Source organism: Pinus tabuliformis, chromosome 6 (assembly GCF_031772625.1).
Source record: "Pinus tabuliformis cultivar Carrire ecotype Pingquan chromosome 6, CPIR1, whole genome shotgun sequence".
In the NCBI taxonomy this organism is placed as follows: domain Eukaryota; kingdom Viridiplantae; phylum Streptophyta; class Pinopsida; order Pinales; family Pinaceae; genus Pinus; species Pinus tabuliformis.
Genome location: NC_142292.1, coordinates 1,878,412,667 through 1,878,435,567, shown reverse-complemented (window position 1 = coordinate 1,878,435,567; position 22,901 = coordinate 1,878,412,667). Strand labels below are relative to the sequence as shown.

At 36.9% G+C, this 22,901-nt stretch overlaps 1 protein-coding gene across 1 annotated transcript; it reads left to right on the top strand.

Moving 5' to 3' along the window:
• Positions 1–18,550: 18,550 nt before the first annotated feature.
• Positions 18,551–19,784, top strand: LOC149266670 (uclacyanin 1-like). Its single transcript, XM_089397179.1, has 2 exons — positions 18,551–18,867; positions 18,970–19,784. Exons 1-2 carry the CDS (start codon positions 18,633–18,635, stop codon positions 19,500–19,502), a joined length of 768 nt encoding a protein of 255 aa, XP_089253305.1. The 5' UTR covers positions 18,551–18,632; the 3' UTR covers positions 19,503–19,784.
• Positions 19,785–22,901: the final 3,117 nt, after the last annotated feature.

Genomic DNA, 22,901 nt, shown 5'->3' with positions numbered 1-22,901 from the left:
CCCCCCCCCCATTATGCAATTGGCGCAATGAAGGGGGGCTCCTCCCCCCCCCTCTAAACCCTCGATTAGTTATGTGGGCTAGTCGTCGATAGAATATAACACAACCCAACATTCTCCCATTTGTTGTTTTCTTTCCACAGGGGGAAACAAGAGAGCTTAGTCATTTTTCCAGCCCTGAAACGCCCATTATCTCTCTACACCAAGAGAACTTCTCAGAGCTCATATATTTTGTCAATGCATCTGCAGTATTCTTCAAAGTGTCCACCTTTACCAGCAACACCTTTTTGTCTTCTATCATATCCCTCACAAAGTGATATTGAACATCAATGTGCTTTGTCTTTGAATGGTATGCAAGGTTCTTTGCTAAGAAAATTGCACTTTGGCTCTCACAGTCTATCCTTATAGCTTCTTGTACTAACCCCATACTTGAACACAATCTCTGCAACCAAACTGCTTCCTTGCTTGCATGAGTGGTTGCCATGTATTCTGCCTCTGTAGTTGATAGTGCCACTACAGATTTTTTTTTACTCATCCAACTAATTGCACCTCCAAATATTTTAAACACATACCCACTTGTAGATATTCTTTGATCCAGATCTCTAGCCCAGTTTATATCAAAAAAGCCATGAATATCCAACACTCTATCCAATCCTGGTCTTCCTTGGTAGCACAAACCATAATCACTAGTGCAACACAGATACCTGAAAACCCACTTCACTGTTGTCCAGTGCTCCTTCCCTAGTTTTGACATAAGCCTGCTCAATACTTCCACTGAATGTGCAATGTCTGGTCTAGTACAGACCATTGCATACATCAGGCTACCGACTGCACTTGCATATGGAACATGAGACATATCTTCCTCTTCTTGTGTCTTGGGAAATTGTTTAGCAGATAACTTTACAACTACAGGAATAGGAACCTTCACCAGTTTACTATCCTGCATATTAAACCTCTGCAGTATTGTCTCGACATACTTATTCTGGTTTAACCAGAGCTTCCTCTTTGCCTGATATCTTTTGGTTTCCATTCCCAAAATATAGTTTGCAGCACCAAGATCTTTCATGTCGAATTTGGAGGACAATTGGGTTTTCAAATCCAGGATAATTTCTTTGTCATTTCCAACCAGCAACATATCATATACATACAAGACCAGATAAATAACACGGTCACCAATTAATTTAAAATACACACAGTGATCTGCTTTGCTTCTGGTGAAGCCAAGTTCCCGTATAAATGTATCAAATTTCTGATACCACATCCTTGGTGACTGTTTTAACCCATACAAAGACTTCTTTAACTTTCATACCAGTTCTTTCTTACCCTTCACTGCAAACTCTTCAGGTTGCTTCATGTAGATCTCCTCTTCTAGATCCCCATGAAGAAATGGTGTCTTCACATCTATCTGTTCTACCTCAAAATTGAAAGCAACAGAAATAGATAAAAGTAATCTAATAGAAGTTACCTTGGCAATAGGAGGAAAAATATCACCAAAATCAATTCCTGGCACCTGGGAAAAACCTTTTGCTACCAACCGAGCTTTGTATTTATCCACCTTTCCTTCTACATTTGTCTTCTTCTTGAACACCCATTTACTTCCAATGGGATTCCTTCCAGCCGGCAACTCCACCAGATCCCAAGCCTCATTTTTGTGCAAAGATGCCATTTCATCAACCATGGCCTCTTTCCAGAGTTTTCCATCCTCTAAATCTACTGCTTCTTTCACAGTTCTGGGATCATCATCAGTAATAGATAAAGAAAAGTTTGAACAGAAAGTAGATGGACTATACCTTTCTGGCTGCCTTCTTTCTTGAACTAATCTCCTCACACCTAGAGTTTGTGGCTCTTCATATTTTGATTCCTCCTCTACTGTAGAATTTGATTCTTCCTCCTTTAGCTCAAACTCTATCTTCTCAGGTTCCTTTTGTTGGACTTCATGTTAAATAACATCTTTCACCTCTCTGAACACCACATCTCGGCTATACACAAACTCCTTGTTATTTGGTTCCAAACCTTATAACCCTTTAAACCATTCTTATACCCCATAAGGATTCATTTTTCAGATTTTCTATCCAACTTGGTTCATTTCTCTTTTGGAACATGTACATATGCATCACATCCAAATACACCCTTAGATGTGAAAGAGCAGGTTTCTTATCAGTCCATAACTTTTGTGGAGTTTTATCCTCCAACACTATTGAAGGTGACTTGTTGACGAGGTAACATGCAGTATCCACCGCCTCTGCCCAGAATTCTCGTCCTAACCCGGCACCACTGAGCACGCTTTTTGCCCTTTCCATCAACGTCTTATTCATTTTTTCTGCAACTCCATTTTGCTGAGGTGTATATGGAGTAGTCTTTTGTCGTGCTATACCACACTTCTTACAGAATTCTTCAAATTCCTTGCTGCAAAACTCTCCACCATTATTTGTCCTCAACGCCTTTATCTTTTTCTCTGTCTAATTTTCCACGAGAGCCTTAAATTCTTTAAACCTGTCAAAGACTTCAGATTTCTTTTTAAGGAAATATATCCATGTATTCCTTAATAAATCATCTATAAATGATACATAGTACACAGACTTACCCAGTGATGGAACCTTCACAAGTCCAAACACATCACTCTACACAAGCTCTAATATTTGTTTCACCCTCTTACTACCGGAGGGAAAACTCACCCGATTCTGCTTCCCATATACACAATTTTCACGGAAATCAAAATCCAGCTATTACTCATACCTTCTACCATACCTTTACCATGAAGTATTTGAAATCCCTTCTCTGCAATATGTCCAAGCCTTTGATGCCACAATAGGGTTTTCTCTCCAGAGACCACTAGATTTTCTGCTCGACTTTCACGAACCACAGAACTGTTGCACCCATCAACAACAATTCTACATTGTAGCTTGTACAGAGTTCCAATTCAAACTCCCTGCATCAATACCAGTGCCCCCTGAACCATTTTGCATCCTTCTCGAACACTTTATTTTTATACCTGCATCATCTAACTTGCTTACAGAATTCCTATTTCTGGCTAATGCAGGAATATGTAGAACACCTAGAGGCGTTCTAACCCTTCCACCTTGCAACTTCAACTTTACTTTTCTACGACCAATGATTCTAGCCTTCCTATCATCCCCTTAGAAGACAACACCACCATCGTATTTCTAATACTCGCAGAACCACTCTCTACGGGGAGTGAAGTGAAAGGATGCACCTGAGTTAAACAACCATGCCTCATGATCTACATGTATATTTGAAGAAGCCAAGTACATATCCCCACCTTCATCCTGTAGGAATTTACAGGGTAAGTTCCTCAGAAAGAACACCAAAAGGACACCGCTCACAACCAGATCTCAAATCAATACACCAGTAATTTTGACGTGGTTAAAACCCTCAAAGTGCAAGGAGGGAAATAGTCAACGGCCTGTCCCAACGTGGGTACTACAGGCAATTTATTAATCAAAGAATGAAAATTTACATAAGCTTCTCTCATGCACGGATTACCCGAACAATGACCCTCCATGCGCTTTAAATAGAACTCATGGACCAATCGGGTGTCAAGCCATGGATCAGGTGTCGGTAATACCGAGGTGAGAGTGAACCGTCGAATCATTACATATCGTGACCATCGGATTGTAAGTTACAAAATGTACAACGGTAAAGAAACACACTTTACCTAACTCTAACCTAACTCTATACTAGACCAAGTTGAACTTAACTATATCCTATGTGTCGGAATATCCTAACATCCCCCCTTAAGAACAACTTGGGATAGGATTGAAGGATTTACAAATATGACACAATAGGAGAAGGAAGGAGGCACTAGAGCCTATCCCCCTTTAGTGACAACTTCCTGAACTCCAAGCATATATCGAAGTTTAGTGAACTTCGCCTCTGTGAGAGCCTTTGTGAAGATGTCTGCAACCTGATCATCTGTTGGACAATATTGCACTTCAAGAACATGGTCATGAATGAGCTTTCTGATGAAGTGCATGTGTAGTTCAATGTGTTTGCTGCGCTGATGCTGGACTGGATCTTTGCATAGCTGAATGGCACTTTGATTATCACACCAAAGTGTGGTTGGATGCTGCTGCTCAAAGCCAACTCTGATAGGATCTGACGAAGCCACAAGGCTTCCTTACTAGCTTCCACGGCACCACGATACTCTGCTTCTGCTGACGAAAGAGAAATGGCAGCCTGTTTCTTACAAGCCCATGTAATAGGTCCTGAACCAAGAGTGAAGACATAACCGGCAGTAGACTTCCGATCATCAGGGTCACCAGCCCAATCAGAATCAGTGAAACCAACTAACAGAGGAGCTGCTTTGGCACTGTAATGAATCCCAAACTGTACTGTACCTCGAACATAACGAAGTATTCTTTTAGCTGCTTTCCAATGACTTTCACGGGGGTTTGCATAAAACGAGCAACAAGGCCAACAGCAAAGGAAAGATCAGGACGAGTATGGGTTAAATACAAGAGTTTTCCGACAAGTTGACGGTATAAGGTAGCATCAACTTCAGGAGAAGTACAAGAGACTGAAAGTTTGACTCCAGACTGAAAGGGAGAAGGGGCTGGCTTACAGTCTTCCATGTGAAAATGACGAAGAATATCACAAGCATACTTGGACTGGGAAAGGAAAATACCCTCCTGGGATTGCAAGACTTGAAGACCGAGAAAATAGTGTAAGTGTCCTAAGTCTGTCATTTCAAATTTCTTTTTAAGGCTGGACTTCACATGGTTTATAAGGTTGGGATCACTACCAGTAAGAATAAGATCATCAACATAAAGAACAAGGATGATAAGAGAGTTGCCCACTTTCTTGGTGTAGACAGTATTGTCAGAATGACACCTAGAAAAGCCAGATTCTAAAAGAAAGCTATCCATTTTGGCATACCAAGCCCGAGGAGCTTGCTTGAGGCCATAAAGGGATTTCTTAAGTCGACAAACAAGGCTGGAGTCTGTTTGTATGAAGCCAATGGGTTGTTCCATATAGATTTCTTCCTGCAAGTCCCCATGCAAGAAGGCAGATTTAACATCCATCTGATGGACTTCCCATTTTAAAGAGGCAGCAAGGGAAAGAACAAGGCGGATAGAGTTCATTTTGGCAACAGGGGAGAAGGTTTCAGTGTAGTCAATGCCTTCAACCTGTGAAAAGCCCTTAGCAACGAGACGAGCTTTATGTTTATCAACTTTCCCATCTGGTCCATACTTGGTTCTGTAAACCCATTTACATCTAACAAGTTTGCGTCCCTTTGGTAGAGGAACAAGATCCCATGTATCATTTGTCATCAATGAATGATATTCTTCATTCATAGCTGCTTCCCAATGTGGATGGCCTGAAGCTTCTGCAAAAGTGTCAGGATCATGATTTACTGGAGCTTGAGCCAGTAAAGAAGAGGCTCTTTCAAACTGAGAACGTGTACGTCGCTGATCTGTAGGATCACCGGCAAGATCACCTGCTGCATCCCGAGTAGCACGGACCCATCTTGGAAGTTGAGGATCCTGAGAAGGTGGGGGAGGATTATCATCCTCGCTTTCATCATCTGAAGAAGAAATGTTTTCAAAAGTAGAAGAGATAGGAAGAGGTGGCACATCCGCCGGACTAGGCTCGCAGGCCGATTTATTTTCATCAAATTTTACATCTCTTCTAATGATAACATTTTTGGACTTAAATGGAATAAGTCTATAACCTTTTACATCTTCAGAATATCCAACAAAAGTACATTTCTCACTCTTAGGTTCTAAAGCTTTATGCTTTTCATCTGGAATATGGGCCCATGCTTCACTTCCAAACACACGAAAGTGACTTACATCTGGTTTAATGGAACTCCAAGCTTCTTCTGGAGTGATATTCTCTAGAACCTTAGTAGGAGTGCGATTGATTATATAATTTGCACAATTAATTGCTTCGGCCCAAAAACTAAGACTGAGTCCCTTTAGATTGCAGCATACAATTAGCCATTTCCTTTAAGGTGCGATTTTTCCTTTCAGCTACACCATTTTGTTGTGGAGTGTATGGAACAGTATGTTGCATTTGAATTCCATTTTCGGTGCAAAAGTTGATGAATGTGTTTTTAACATATTCTCCACCATTATCAGTTCTTAGCTTAAGAATTTGATGTCCAGATTGTTTTTCAACAAAGGCTTTGAAGGCCAAAAAGGTGTTAAATACTTCGCTCTTGAGTTTTAAGAAGTATACCCAAGTGCGTCTGGAGAAATCATCAATGAAAGTTAAGAAGTACTTGCAGCCAGAGAATGAAGCAACAGGAAGAGGACCACATAAATCACTGTGCACAAGCTGTAAAGGGGCTGAGGCGTGCCAAGAGGCACGTTTTTCAAAACTGTCCCGATGATGTTTTCCGAGTACACATCCGGAACAAACACCATCTCTGCAAGATACCATAGGAAGACCTGTCACCATATTTTCTTTACATAGATGCTGAAGGGAGCGATAGTTTAAGTGACCAAATCGCTCATGCCAAAGTTTGCTCACTTCATCATTATGAGCAACAAATACTGAGGGAAGATTTGATGACCCAAAGTTGTGAAACTTATACAACCTTTTGGAATCATCAGCAAGACCAGTAGCTAGAATCTGTTTAGGATCTTTTAGATCCTTGATTACAACATCATGAGGTGAAAATTCAACAATTTTACCTTCACCTGAATGAGTTATCTGATAGACAGATAGAAGGTTGCAGGATAAGGTTGGAACACATAATACATCATTAAACTGACCATTGTCTAGATGAACAGTTCCAGTCCCTACAACATTAAGAGATCTATCATCACCAACATATATATTTTTGGTGTTACAATCATTTAAAGAAGAAAACATGGCTTGGTTTTTGGCCATGTGACAAGAGGCTCCAGAATCAATGAGCCACTCATGAGAATGAGAAGAAGAAGAAGATACATTTAATGCATAACCAGACTGAGATGATTGACAATGACATGCAGAAAGTGCCATTCCGGAAGTTGAAGTTGAAGTAGGCTCCACATGGATGTTATGTTTCTTCATTGCGGCTTCCAAGGCTTCCATCTTCTTAAAGCATTTAGATTCTAAGTGGCCATCTCGATTACAAAAGTTACAATGTCTATCAGTCTTCTTCCATTTGTTTTTATTGGTCTTATCATTTTGCTGAAATGATCTTTCATTTTGAGGCTGAGATGGTTTAGGACCATTCTTTTGAGGATATGACTTCTTAGGATTCTTTGAATTTGGTTGCTGCTGGGCGGCTAACGCTTTCGTGGAAGAGTTTCCAAGATTAAGAAGACCAAGGTGTAAGAGTTTTTCTTGTTCTCTTATTAAGGAATCACAAAAGGAGTCAAAGGAAGGGGCCTTGTAGTCTTTTCCTTGACAAATGAAAGCTTCCCTTGTAGAATGGAAAGTGGAAACAAATACAGAGTAGGCTGGTCCCAACTTAGTAAGGATGGAATAAATAAGGTTACCATCTTCTTTCTTAACTTTAACACCTTCCAAGAGATATCTAAGGGTCTTGAATTTGGACAAGAAATCTTCAATGCAAGAAAAATTATTAGGATCCAAAGTAAGCAGCTCATTTTCAAGTTGATGGGCTCTAATTTCATTTTTAATCCCAAAAACTTTAGCGAGTTTTTCTAATGCTTCATGAGGAGTCTCAAGTTCTGCAATGTGGAATCTAAGATCAGGAGAAATAGACATCCCTATCAAACCACGTGCTTGATCTTGTCTATTTTCCCATTTTGCAACCTTGTCTTCATCTTTTGGTTTCTTCTCTTGGTCTGTGGCTATTCTGAAGAGACCTTTACTTCTAAGTAAATCTTCCATGTAGGCTACCCATTGGAAGTAGTTAGTGCTGTCAAGAATGACTTGGCATGGACTTTCCATTTTTTAAAAAACCTGAAGCTGAAAATGCTGAAAGTAAGTGTTCCAATGGATAGATCTCGAAAAAATAGGCGGTTTTAAAAAAAACGGCTCTGAAAAAGGCTTCCGGATGAAGAAGTTATGGCTTTTTGAAAAAAAATTGTTGAAGTTGCCGGCAAAGTGCGCGAATGTGCGGGAATGAAAAAATCCGCCCCCACAAAATGGAGACTTGAACCCAAGACCTCTACTCTCTTAAAATAGCTTTGAACCAATTGATCTATACAAAAAATTTGAGAGAGAGAGAGAGAGGGGGGGGGCCTTGGTTTGCGTGCTTGCCTTGAGAAAGCTCTTTTTCCCTACAAAACACAAAACCCAACACGAATATGCAAAGAAAAACGAACCTTGCGGCTCGAAGTTAGCTTTAGCCAAAAAACTAGAAATTTTAAAAAAAAATCTCAAAGTTAGCTTTAGACGAAAAACTAAATATTTTTCTCAATGTTTCTGATTTTCCGAGATCACACTAAGGTGCAGGGAAAAGAGCATACGCATGAGAAAAATCCTTCCTTTCTGTTTCTGATTTGCCCAGATCGCACAGAGTCGCAGGGCAAAGAGCATACGCAGAAATGAAAGGTATAGATCCGGTTAAAAAAAAAGGCTAAATAAACCGAAACCGAAATAAGCAGAGAGAAAATAACAGTAAACTGCAAAAAAACACTGTATACCTCCCGATCTGAAAAATGACGCAGCTAGGGCTACCGGAAACCTTTTCGCGTGAAACGAAAGGGGTTCCTCACTGGAACAGATGCCCCGAACGCAACAGAGCAGTCCTCTCAGCCCGAAAGCAGTCAGAAACAACAGATCTAGGAAACGACAGCCGCATGTAGTTCTACCGGCTTCAGATTTGGATCACCAACGGACGCGGCCCTCAAATAGCTCTGATACCATGTAGGAATTTACAGGGTAAGTTCCTCATAAAGAACACCAAAAGGACACCGCTCACAACCAGATCTCAAATCAATACACCAGTATTTTTGACGTGGTTAAAACCCTCAAAGTGCAAGGAGGGAAACAGTCCACGGCCTGTCCCAACGTGGGTACTACAGGCAATTTATTAATCAAAGAATGAAAATTTACATAAGCTTCTCTCATGCACGGATTACCCGAACAATGACCCTCCATGCGCTTTAAATAGAACTCATGGACCAATCGGGTGTCAAGCCATGGATCAAGTGTCGGTAATACCGAGGCGAGAGTGAACCGTCGGATCACTACATATCATGACCGTTGGATTGTAAGTTACAAAATGTACAACGGTAAAGAAACACACTTTACCTAACTCTAACCTAACTCTATACTAGACCAAGTTGAACTTAACTATATCCTATGTGTCGGAATATCCTAACACATCCGAGGTGGTTTTTTCCTCTGCAGAAGGAGCATCATCAGATCCCTTTCCTTTATCAAGAGCTTTAGATTTACAGTCCCTTTTGTAGTGCCTTTCCTTTCCGCATTTCTAGCACACCACCTTTACAGGTTTTCCTGGAGATTTAGATCTCCCACTCGATGACTTATTTTTGTTTCTGTTCTGGGATTGTCCTCGTACAAACAAGGCATCACCATTCTGGTTCTCCATATTGTTCCATCTCATCTCCTCTGTCAGCAAGGATGAGACTATTTCATTAAACTGCAAAGCAGTTGCATTGTTACCTATTGCAATTACCAGACTATCCCATGAATCTGGTAGAGAACACAACAAACTGATGCACTTATCTTCATCTGAAATTGTAATATCAGCATATGCTAACTGACTTATCACAATATTAAATGCGTTCAGATGCTCTGTCACGGAGTCTCCGTCTTTCATCCTTGGGTTATACAGCTTTTTCCACAAGAACAATTTATTCACCAGACTTAGATTGGTACAAAGTCACTAACTTTTACAACAAAGCCTTTGTTGTAGCTTCCCCTGATACATTTAGCAATACTGAATCTGAGACACACAATCATATTGTGCTCTTTGCCTTCTGATCCAACTTCTTATATTATTCATCGAACACTCTCGTTGGTTTAGTACCCGGATTTACCATGATACACTGATATTTATTCACCAATAGATCTTCTATCTTGAGTTTCCAAAACTCAAAACTTCGACCATTAAATTTCTCAATCTCTATCTTTCCACTGATTGCCATCTTCTTTTACCACCAAAATTGATTTCATAGATCTCCCACTGCACAGGGTGTACCACAGGCCCGAGCGAAACCCCTCAGCAACAAAGGCATCCCTTTGAATCCAAATCTACTTTGATACCAAATGTAGTTTTTAACCCCATACAAAAATTACTTGCATACGAATTCTAAAACACAGAAAATAAACAATGTGAGAGCATAACACACCAAACACATATACACAAAGATTTTCCCCTGGATTCCAAAACCGGGACTACCAGCTTGATTTTCATTATGTTATTTTCAATGTTATAATACATATTTATACATGCCGAAGCATCCAATACCATGCACCAAAAACCATCGCGTCCAAAAACATGTGTGAAAATCATGCACAAAACCATAGCTGGGTCCGCCCAAGCTAACAAAGGGTCCAAAACCAAAATTTTCCGTGACGCTACCCCAGACCCCATAAACTGGGGTACGGGTATGCCTCAAACCCCCGGTGATCCCCCCCCTCGCTACACAATTGGCGCAACGAAGGGGGGCTCTGCCCCCCCTCTAACCCCTCGATTAGCTACTTGGGCTAGTTGTGGAAAGAATGTAACACAACCCAACAATACATTGACTATACAATTTATACTAAGCATTAATTTTCTTCCAAGTTTCCTTTAGCAGCAAATCCTACCTATTTACAGTATGGATCCTTCTACAATTTGGTTTTTCCTTTATGAATCAACAAGCATTTCCCTATAACTTATTTTTGTTTTTTTTCTTAAGGCATTGTACTCAAATTTCTTCATCTTTGCCTATACTCCTATTTTCCAACATTTTTGTATACAAGGGGTGCCAAAGATAATTCTCCTTCATCCAATGGTCAATGCCTGGTACTTTCAATGTTCAAAACAATGTGTCTTCAATGGGCTTGGGTAGTCATGACCCCTCTCTAAGTACTTGGTTAGCATTATTGTCCTTGAATTTCTCCTCACAGAAACCTTATATTTCCTTTTATTTTTCAGTGAATTAAGAATTCACCCGCCCTCAGTGAATTAAAGTGAGTACGAGTGTTGACTTTTTCGCTCTTTGTTTGTAAGTTACTACATTGGAAAGGTCTAAGCATAAAGGTTCACACTTTGGACTTTGGCATGTCTTCCATACACATGTAATGCTTTAACTACTTCCTGGTTTTTTTTTCTTTTTTTCTTTTTTCCTTTCTAATTAGGGCACATTTTCTGTTCTGTAAGGTTTTGGATTTTGATGCATAACGTTAATGTTCTTCCTCTACTATCGTATAGGTTCTTGTTGCCTTTCATAACAATATTCCTTGATCACGATCGATATGATGCCGTCAATTGATATGCTATCCATATGGATTTCAAGTTGGTTCACCTCCCTTCTCAAGGTTCATGTTTATTGTCAAAGTTCCAGTACAATTCCCTTTGCGATGGTGATAAAGTGTGCCTCTCTGATGCACAATATGAATGTTAAGAGTTGAATGGATTCTTTTAACTCATTTTTTCGCCTTAGCTCTTAGTTATCGAATCAGTAATAGTTATACAATGTGTCTATTCTAATTTTTTTCCAGGCTCATTATAAGGGCACTCCTTCATGATGTGGGTGCAAACCCTGTATTATCATGTTTTCCAACATGATTTATCATAATCATAATAGATTTTTATGTAGCCTTGCAATAGGGATTGTTGGTTTCCCACAATGTGTTACCTGTTGACGGTATCGTACTATGGCTAGCTCGATGCTTTCTTTACAAATGTATCTCATTATGATCTGCTCAGGTAGTCTTCCATACAACAATGATGTAATTTATAGTCGAAGGTTTCCATTATATATATATATATATATATATATATATATATATAATTCTCAAGTTCTAGGTTACAATGGTTAAATTATTGGATCCACAATCTATTTTTATTATCAGTCACAATAGTTAATATATATGTCATTGTTGCCAAGTGAATGAAAAAGGAATTAATTTTATTTCATATTCATTCTTCCTTTCTTTTTGCTATTTGAGTTTGTATAATTATATAAAAGAAGTAGATCCATTCATTTCTTCTTGGTATCCTTTCATCTCGTATGATTACTAGTCCCTCTTTACAACCCATACACATTTCATTTGATAGCAAGTAACCAATGCTACTTTGAATAGTTTAGAGGTTAGTTTGATGATACTGTCGATGCTATAGATAAGAAATCATTCAAGATTTTAGCTATCTACATACAATTTTTTTTCTTTTTTGGTTTTTTGGAAGATTCTCCTTCCTAACACGTCACGTGCATGTCAGTACTTTACACCTTAACAAATCAATGGTACTAAGATGAAATTTTCGAGGCTTCAAACATGTTCCTTTATGTGCGCTTATCAATAGCTTATCACTGATACAAGGAATTGTTATCTCTGAAGCATATCTTTTGTAAAAAGAGGAAACCTAATCATGTAGTTGCTGAAATTGGTGCACTCGATCTATATCCGTACCTATCAATTACCAAGTTGGCGTACTTGTGTAAACAAGTCTAACCTATAGTTTATTTATTTTCTTTGTGTACAAATAAAATCTCTAACAATAAATTACAGCAAATTACACATGTCACAGGAATAGAATTTAGTTTCACGCCGCTAAATCTAGTATAACAGAATATTTGTGCTTCAACAATGCAGTAAAATCAGTCTTCACGCTAAATCTCAATTCCAACTACAAGTTTATAATTCAATTCGTTAAACACCTACATCTCTACAATACATTCAATTCTATGAAACTAAATTTATACACTACAAACAACTCAAAAATACAACATCCAGTTATGACTATTCCTAACAAAGCATCATCGTCTCGTTGTTCTAAATAAAAGAACAAGAAGATAAATTAACAGATAATTCAAATAGCATCATTAGGTATACATGGGAACTCCACACATTTTTCCACCCAACCTAGAATTGTAATTCCTCCAGTTCACCCCTGAGCTGAGATGAACTTATGAGGGTATCAAGGCAGAATTTCCTCTAGATTCACAAGCTCATGCAATGTACTAAAGCACAGGACAAGAATCTACTTCTACTTTCAATCAGAGAAATCCAATAAATCAATGACGATAATAAGAACAAGCAAAAGATAAATCAATGGCACATAACACAAGATGTATCTAGGGAAATCCACTACTCAAAACCTTTCTATCTGTATTGCATATATCATAAATATGAGCGAAGATACAAAGCTTTTTCTCTCTAGAAAAATTCCGCACAAGTATGATCAACTCTCTTAGCTCACAAGCTAGCTCAAGCCAAATCCTTATCATATTCAGTAGTTCTCCAAGCCCCTAATCTCTTGCATAATTCCTAGGATGAATAGCCCATATTTAAAGGGAATTCACACTACCAAAACTGCACAATCCAAACAAAAGTTCTTCTCTGATTGCATGCATGATATTTACAACTCAATAAATCACACAACTGATAGTACATTCTCCATGCACTCTAGTCTCAACTGGGTCTTTCTCAGAATCGAAATGCATGAGTTTCCGATGAGGGAAACTTCAGTTAAATAGAGTTACACATGTAGATGCACTAGTGCACCAAATGAATGTTAACTCTCTATTAGTTCCACAAACAGTTTGGAACTAATTTAACTCAACATAACTTAGTCAACTGAGTGATCTAATTACAACTCAAAATTAAACTCATCCTGGACCCCTAAAAATTAGGGAGAACATATACATGACTTCAAAAATACTTCCAAATGCAAATTCCTAAATTAATTATGTTAATTAAACTTAACTAACTATTTACAAGTTTCTATGAGAATAGAATTCGATTTTAATTCTTAGTTTATTTCAAGGGAAAATTAAACTAGTATTTGGTGTTTCTATTTCTCAAAACTCCCTCTCAACAGGAAAGGGATTATCATCTACCCAAGTCCTTTCTCTTTGAAATTCGAATTTACATCTTGATAATGCCTTTATCAAAATGTATGCATATTTCTCCTCTATGGGAATATACTCTAACAACATAATCTGCCTCAATACATGATCTCTGAGATGATGATATCGGATATCAATATGCTTGGACTGATCATGAAAAACTTGATTTTCGCAGAGTTTGATACAACTCTGATTATTGTAGTAAATCAAAGTTGGATCCATTTACTGACCAACAGACCAAACAGGACCTTCCACATCCAGATGGCCTCACACATTTCCTAAATCACAACCATGTACTATGCCTCTGCTGCACTGAGTGCAACAGACCTTTTTTTCCTAATGTATCAAGAAATTGTCACTGAACGAATGTTGAAGTTCCCTCCTGATGTGATCTTTCGGTCGGATGGAATCCCTGCCCAATATTCATTAGTGAAGCCTTGAAGCTTCACTCCCTCTGTCCATCTATATTATAATCCATATTGAGAAGTGCCCTCGAGGTGTCTTCCAATGCAACTTGGTAGGCCTAACCATTGCTTAAGTAAGTTTGTTAACTGCATATCACATATCCGGTTGTGTGTTCACCAAGTACATGAGTGAACCCGCAAGGTTCTTGTAAACAAGATAGTCCACCACTTTCGTGAAGTAGCATCCTCCTTCCTTCAATTACCTACCAGAGGAGTCTCCATGGGTTTGCTCCTCTCCATGAGGAATCTCTTGAGTATTTTGTTGGCATACTTTCCATGAGACACAAAAAACTCCCCATCTCCCTGCCATACCTCCATGCCAAGAAAGTAATGCGCGAGCCCCATGTCCTTCATCTCAAACTCTCTTGCAAGGTCCTCCTTACAAGATTTGATTAGTTTATCATCACCTGTCAGTATGAGGTTATCAACATATACAATGATCAACAGTTTACCTTCCACCACTATGTGGTATAGGTTCACATCTGCTTCACTCTTAATGAAGCCCAACCCGTTGAAGTAGCTATCTATCCCGATTTACCAAGCACGAGGTGATTGCTTCATCCCATACAACACTCTCTTGAGTCGGCACACATGCAACTCATGGTCAAAGGTCTTAAAACATTCAGGTTGCTCTATGTACACCTCTTCCTCAATCGTTCCATTAAGAAAGGTTGTCTTTACATCCATCTGATGTATCTTCCAACCCATCTGTCCTTATAGTGCCAATATAGGTTTGATTGACGAGTACCTTACAACAGAAGCAAAGTTCTCATCATAGTCAATCCCTTCTACCTCTCAAAATCCATAGGCCATAAATCTAGCCGTATGATTCTCCACACTACCATCTGCAACATGTTTTACCTTGTAAAGCCAATGGGAGCACACCACTAACTTTTCCTATGGTCTCGAGACCACATCCCAAACACTGTTATGAACTATGGAGTCATACTCCTCCACCATGGCATCAACCCAAACCAGTTGTTGCACTACCTCCTTAAAGGAAGATGCCTCTGTCACAACACATTCACCCATAAGATCCATGTATCCAGTGTACCTCTCAAGTGACCTCCTCTGCCTATGTTGGGAAGTGGGTGCTCCCACATTCTCCCGTGCATCATCCAACAATCTCTTAGCCTCCTTTTTTAAGTTTGAGTATGGTTAACCAAAGATGACCATTATTGATTATGGCTTATGAAGGCTAACTAAACTTGACCATTATTGATTATGGCTTATGATAGGTAACTAAAGATGACCATGCTCACGAATAACCAACTAAGAAATTTAACCAAATACACAAAGCATATGTGTCTATTTAGACTTCAAATAAAGGAAGGTCAATATTAACATGTACCTTGAGGGTGTAACACCTCTAAGATGATTTCTTGTTGAAGGTTTCTCTACCACTATTAGTAGCCATCTGAACTTATTCGTTATCTCTTTATGTCACGCAAAGGGCTTTCCTGAGTAGCAACTTGATAGAATCTATTGAACCACTAATTATTTTTTCTTACATCATCAAATGCCACTTGGCGTGAGGAGAGTAATATTCCCCAAGTTTAGTTAACTAAAGAACCCACTTTGTATACCCTACCTTGTTTGTGACATGGGCAAAGAATTGAGAAACAGAAGGTTGCTATAATAATACTAATCTAAATTGTTTAGAGAATGAACTAAAGAAAGAAATATAAATAGAAAAATAAATAAATATTATATAAAGCAAAATAATACATTGAAACCCAAATTTTATTGAATAATAAAATTTTTAAAAATAAAACAATTACAAGGAAATATATCCTAACTAGAATGAGCATAACTTATCTAATGAAATGTGATCCTATATTATATTAACAAGAAAAAATTACAAAATTAAAACTTCTTTCTAACATAAAAGATGTCTTATATTGTAAAATCATAGAGATCCAAAACCCTAACCTTATTAATTGATATAATAAAAAAATGTGCACCTAAAAGACTAATTGATTTGTCAACTTCATTTAGCCACAACTTTTACATACCCATTCTTTTTAAAATACTTATTAAAGTATTACAAAACATAATCCACACTTTAGGATTTTGCCAAGCCGCCCTATCAAAAATTTCAAAATTAACACAAAAAAAAGAGCATAAAAGATACTGAACATTTTTCAATTTAATAATATGAATATATAAAAACAATTTAACAATTTACTATATATAAAATTATTTTAAGCTAGTAAAATGAATAAATACTGATCTAAATCTACAAATTCAATAAATTCCATATACATCTTGTAAATATTTATTTTTATTTAAAAAATTAAAATATATATTTAGAAACATTATTCTTACATTAAACTATTTAATAAAATATTAATTATGATGACCATAATAATAATTTATGAACATTTTCCACATAACTATGTAACAAGGGGAATGATCTCGTAACTATGTAATGAGGGGAATGATCTCGTTCATTGAAATATTATAAAAGTGAAAAGTGATATGTGCGAATTATCTAGATTATTTTATTTACATGTCCTAAGTTTTTAATCTCTAATTGAAATATGTAAAAAAAAAAATATTTAACAAAGTATAAAAAGAGAAAAAAGTAAAAAATAAGGGAAAAATTAAAGTAAGCAGTTATTAAAATTAAATTTAAAAACTAATCACAAGAAAATAATAATAATAATAATAATAAAGCCCACGGGGCTTTGGATTGACGGTGAATGGGTGCCTTGTGGCTTTGGATTGACGGTGAATGGGTGCCTTGTTAAGACACTCTTTGCGATAGGGGTACTTAGGTTAGTCTTAACATAGAAAAATAATAATAATAATAATAATAATAATAATAAAATTATTAAAAAACAATAAATCAATTAGTTTAAGTAATAAGAGAATTAAAAACTAAAAATATTCTAGATCATGAATGAAAAAAAAAACTTATAATTATAATTATGTAAATAATAAAAACTAACAAATATAAAATAAATAAATTAAAGATAACGTAAATAATTAAATATTAAAACTAAATAATGAAGTAATATAATTATATAAATAATAAATAAATAATTATATAACACAAATTAGAGGTCAAAGATATAGGCAAAAAATTAAAATAATAATAATAAAAGAAAAAATTTATTCTAAATAAAATAAAATTATAATGTAAATAAAATATAGAATAAATAAAAATTATATATAGGATCAATAATCATACTAGTTTAGAATCGGATTATAAATTAAATACACATATAATTATCCAAAAATTCCTCATAGTTTTTTATTTTATTTTATTTAGAATAAATTTCTTATATTATTATTATTATTTGTGTTATATACATATTTATTTATTATTTATATAATTATATTAGTTAATTATTTATTTTTAATTAATTATTTATATTTTGATTTTTAATCTATTTATTTTATATTTTCGTTTTCCCAGACAAAGGTTTTTGCAAATTATATTCATTTTCCCAGACAAAGGTTTTTGCAAATTCGTGTTTTGCCAAATCGAATCTAGTTGGAAAAAGGTCGAGAAAAGCAATCTATATATCGTTTCTTATAAAGGATCAACGTATCACTATACCTTTGGACAAATTGAGTCCAAATAGAAAAGTAAACCAATCATACTCCCAAGGAAACATATAAAGGAACCTCCATAAACTATTCCAGCAAATCAATAACCACAGAAAGACGTATTCAAACCAAAATGCTTACACGTGTTTTTGGTAGACTCCTTTCGCGGTTAAACTTGATTGGGTGGGAAGAAAATTGGAGCTTTCCTCGTGGGAATCATAAACCAGGAACCTCATGGGTATGTTCCAGAGATTTTGTGGGTGGGCTGTGCGATATCCATTATATTAAAATGCCAACTTTTGACCATTGATATGGTTTCCTTTGGAAGGAAGACTTTAAGCCGGCTACCAAACGCGTCGGGAGTGCTATATATCCAATCTTTTTGATCTGGCTCATATATATCCAATCTTCCCATTCAATAAGTTGATGAAGCAAAAATAGTTCGTTTAGTTCATCGAAAGAGCTATCTGGGAACCAGCAGCGGCTGCACCATCAAAATCGCTTCGATAATTCTTTGCAATATATCGTATGGTCTTTGATCTTTCTTCAATGATATTGCCATGGTCTCTTGTTTAGATATGCCCATCTGTATTGTTGCATAACCTGTTACTTTTGATGGTAGATCGCAGTGACCTTCTGATGTATCTTCTTAGAAATTCTCATGTATGGCTTTTTAATTTGTTTGTTCGCATTGCGGATATTGGCAGTAATTTTAACGGGAGATATGGAGCAGCAGAGACTGTGGATTGTAGTTGTGATGGCAATGGCGATGATGGTTTTGCCATTTAATTGTTTGGCTACTGACTACACCGTCGGCGACAACGCGCAGTGGAATCTGGGCGTCAACTATAAGACCTGGGCTTCTGGCAAAACATTTGTTGTGGGGGACAAACTCGGTATGTAAAATCACAAATTATAGCAAGACCCAAAATGAATATTTGATGATAGTGTTGCAACTGAAGATATATATTAACGAATGATGATTGAATATAATGTAGTGTTCAAATACACGCCCGGCACGCACACTGTGCTGGTGGTGAACAAGGCGGCGTACGATTCGTGCACCGCTAGTAATCCGTTGGCAACACACACCAGTGGAAACGATAGCATTACATTGGACAGCACGGGTGCCAAGTATTACATCTGCGGAATCACAGGTCACTGCTCCGCCGGCATGGAAGTCACTATCACCGTTGGCGCCGCATCCGCTTCAAAGAAGAACGGAACAGCGCCATCCCCCTCGCCCGCACGTTCTCCATCATCATCGGCCCCTCCCACTACACCAACTGTTCAATCGCCGTCCCCATCATCGGCCGCTCCCACCGCACCAACTGTTGGATCGCCTTCCCCGTCATCGACCGCTCCCACAACGCCAACTGTTGGAACGCCTTCCCCATCATCCGCAGCTACGCCGACTGCAGTGCAAACACCATCGTCGTCGACAAACGGGGCGAGCACAGCCTCCCCTTCATACCGCATGGGTGCTGTCCTCCTTGGAGGATCTCTTTTATTCGCCATGGCCTCGCTGTAGGCATACACAGATATCTTCTCACTTCAATATTGAGTGAGCGCCATCGTCACGATTCGTTAGTGCTTTCAGATTGCTTTCTTCTCATCATTTATTTCTTGAGATGTATTGGATTCATGTCCCTTACGCTAATAAGTAAACCAATATCATGTTAGTGTTTCTTCCTATTTGTAGGAATATTAGTTATTTATACGCTGTTATCATTCATAAAGCAAAATCTGCATGTAAACTATCATCCAATTTTAACCACTTAGAAATCGTTGTTAATTCAAATATACAGTTGATTTTATCTACTCAATGCCAATTAATTATTTACTCCAGCAGACTGCAGCTCTCTCTCTCTTTCCAAGGTAATTCTTAGTTGAAATATAAATTCCCCATTACATCTCGAGGGATATTAGCCATAAGAGAAACCTTGCTCTTATACCAGGAGTGGATTGCATTGTATAATACAAAATATAAATTTCACCATTAAGTAGTAGGATTTTAAGTTTTAGGATGTTAATATAGGAGTTTTTAAAAAAATATTTGAGACAATTTTTGGGTAAATTGTTTTAAGTTGAGAGAAATATAACTTGTGTATTGTTTTAAATATTGTCTCTTTAAAAACAATGAATCCAGGAAAATATCTCACCATTGATTTTTTATCAATATAAAATGTATTTAATTAAAAATAAAGAACAATATCATTGATTAATTCATATTAGGGCATAGTAGAATTGAACCACCAACCATTTACATGTAAAGAAAGTGTTCTACCATTGAGCTAGCACCCTTTGAAGAATTATGAGATCAGTTTGGGAAGTTAGAGGATGTGGCATAGATACATGAGGTGATGATGGAACTTCAAAAGGATAGGATAGAGGTGGTTGAACTTTCACATAGTTGATAGTATTAACATGATGTTGTATAGGTACTTGTAAGTGTAATAGAGTATCACATGAACTGAATATCTTATACTATCTCAGTGTGGTAAAGGATAGTGTGATTAATGAACATAACATGTCATATTAATTTGTACTAGTAACATGTATTGGTTTCTCTATATAATTGAGGTGATTAGTGCTATTCATTATGGATATGTAAGACCATAATCAATTTAATTAATAGAGACAGTGATATCCTAATAACTGATACGATCAAGTAGCGTGAATAATGATATGTCAATAGCACGAGTCCCTATTAGGTATGAAAACAATTAATAAAACATAAGGTGTATCTTGTTCTTGTGTCCACTTAGTTGTTGTAGATGTTTGGAGCGCTGATGATAAAATACATACTGTCATATACTAGTAGAAAAGGGTTTGATCTCGGTCAAAACTTAAAAGAGACAAATCTTTGTCATGTAAAAGCATGTAAATCCCATGGTCTTATTCCTATTACTATTAGAAGTTTATGGAAGTTCCAGGATAGTCATCTGGTTCAAGCATTTAGAAAAGATCCAGCCTCAATATTATTGCATGGTTTGGAAAAGCACACAACCTTGCATTTTACAGTAAGTTTTACAAATGTTAAAAGAATAAAACTTTGATCAGAAGGAAGGAAATCTGTTAATATAGCCATTCAATTTTCAATAGAAAAAAACTAGCCCCATTTTTTAGCATCTTTTTGTGAACAAACATGCATTTTGGAAGGCATATGAAATTCCTCATCAGTGAAGATAAAAGGAAAACCTCGAAAATTTAATCTTTGGATGAAATATATGTTTGAGATTCTCATTTTGGTACGAGGGACTAAAGAATATTTTATGGCATGAACATGACCATGCAAGAACACTTGCAGCTCATTAACTCATACAACTCTCATTGATCGATTCTTCAAAACAATATTTCAACCAATTCTAGTCCCATCATGGTCTGACCCTCAACAAATTTCAATTTTGGCTCTGATCACATTATATGAGGGACAAAAATAATATTTTATGGCATGAACATGATCATCTAAGAACACTTGCAGCTCATACTCTGTAGGTAAGAGATACAAACAACATGAAGGAGTAACTACGTATGCATGTCCATTCTATCATTTCATCCAAGATGAGGGTGAAACAATAGACGCAAAATATTGAAGTGATGTATGACTATTTATATGTTTTCAAGCTATAAAAGTCTCTAGATTGATGTGTCATCGCACATGATCATATGCAAGAACAAAAGATAATAGTGAATGCACCATAAAAATTTGAAGTGGTGCATGAACTTGACAATCTCTATAACAATGTGTTGTTGGAAAGACTTAAGATCTATGTGTCGTTGGACATGATCATATGCAAGAACAAAAACTTACAACTCATGCACACTAAAAAAATTGAAGTGATACATGAATTTGGCACCTCTGTTGTAGAACTAGGAAAGACTCTACATCAATGTGTTGTTTGACATGATTTTGCAAGAAAACGCTTACGCCTCTTGCACAGTAACAGAAACATCAACAATGCCAGTAGTTGTGTGAACATGTCCATCCTATCATGTCATGCAGAATGAAGGTGAAATAATACATGTAAAATATCTAATACAACTCTTACATCATGAAAAATTGAAGTGATGCACGATTTGAAACCATTGTTATCAACCTATGAAAGACTCTAGATCATTGTGTTGTTGGACATGATTATGAAAGAAAGTACTTACAACTCATGCACAGTGACAGAAATAGTTACAATATTAACAGTTGTGTGAAAATATCCATCCTATCATCCCATGCAAAAGGAATATGAAATATGACATGTAAAGTATCCAATACAACTCTTACATCACGTAAAATCATCTAAACTACCCATTTCCATCGTACATATGACACACTTAGTGGGACTCTTACATCATGCAAGACAAAACAATACATCCATACCATTGGAATCTATTTACAAATGGCATTATGAATAACATATCTAGCTTCTAGAGCACATCTGCTTTGATCCAACTAACAAACCAGACTGAAATGATAATTTTTGCTATATTCTCTGACCTGTCTAGAGAACTGAATTAATAGAATACCCAAAAGTCCATCATATCAACATGATTGGACTTTATGCTTAAATCTGTATAAAGCACTTGAAGAAATGCAATAAATAAATATCTACGATATATATATAGACATGAATGAGGGGAATGAACTTGTAAGGCCACGGGCAACCATGACTACATCTCCCCATAGTGTTATTTAGTTAAATGCGACATGCCACTTATAGGTATCCACATGTAGCACAAAACAACCACATTGGAAAAGGTACAATGATACTCTAAAAAGTACAATGTGCAGTCATGTCATATGACATGTCCCCATATACACTGGGAGGGCTGTAGAAAGAAAAGAACTTTGGGGGTTGGAAATCTTGAAGTATTCAGAGCACTGAATTATGAACACCATTGATTATAGAAAATGAAAGAAATATCATTCAACTCT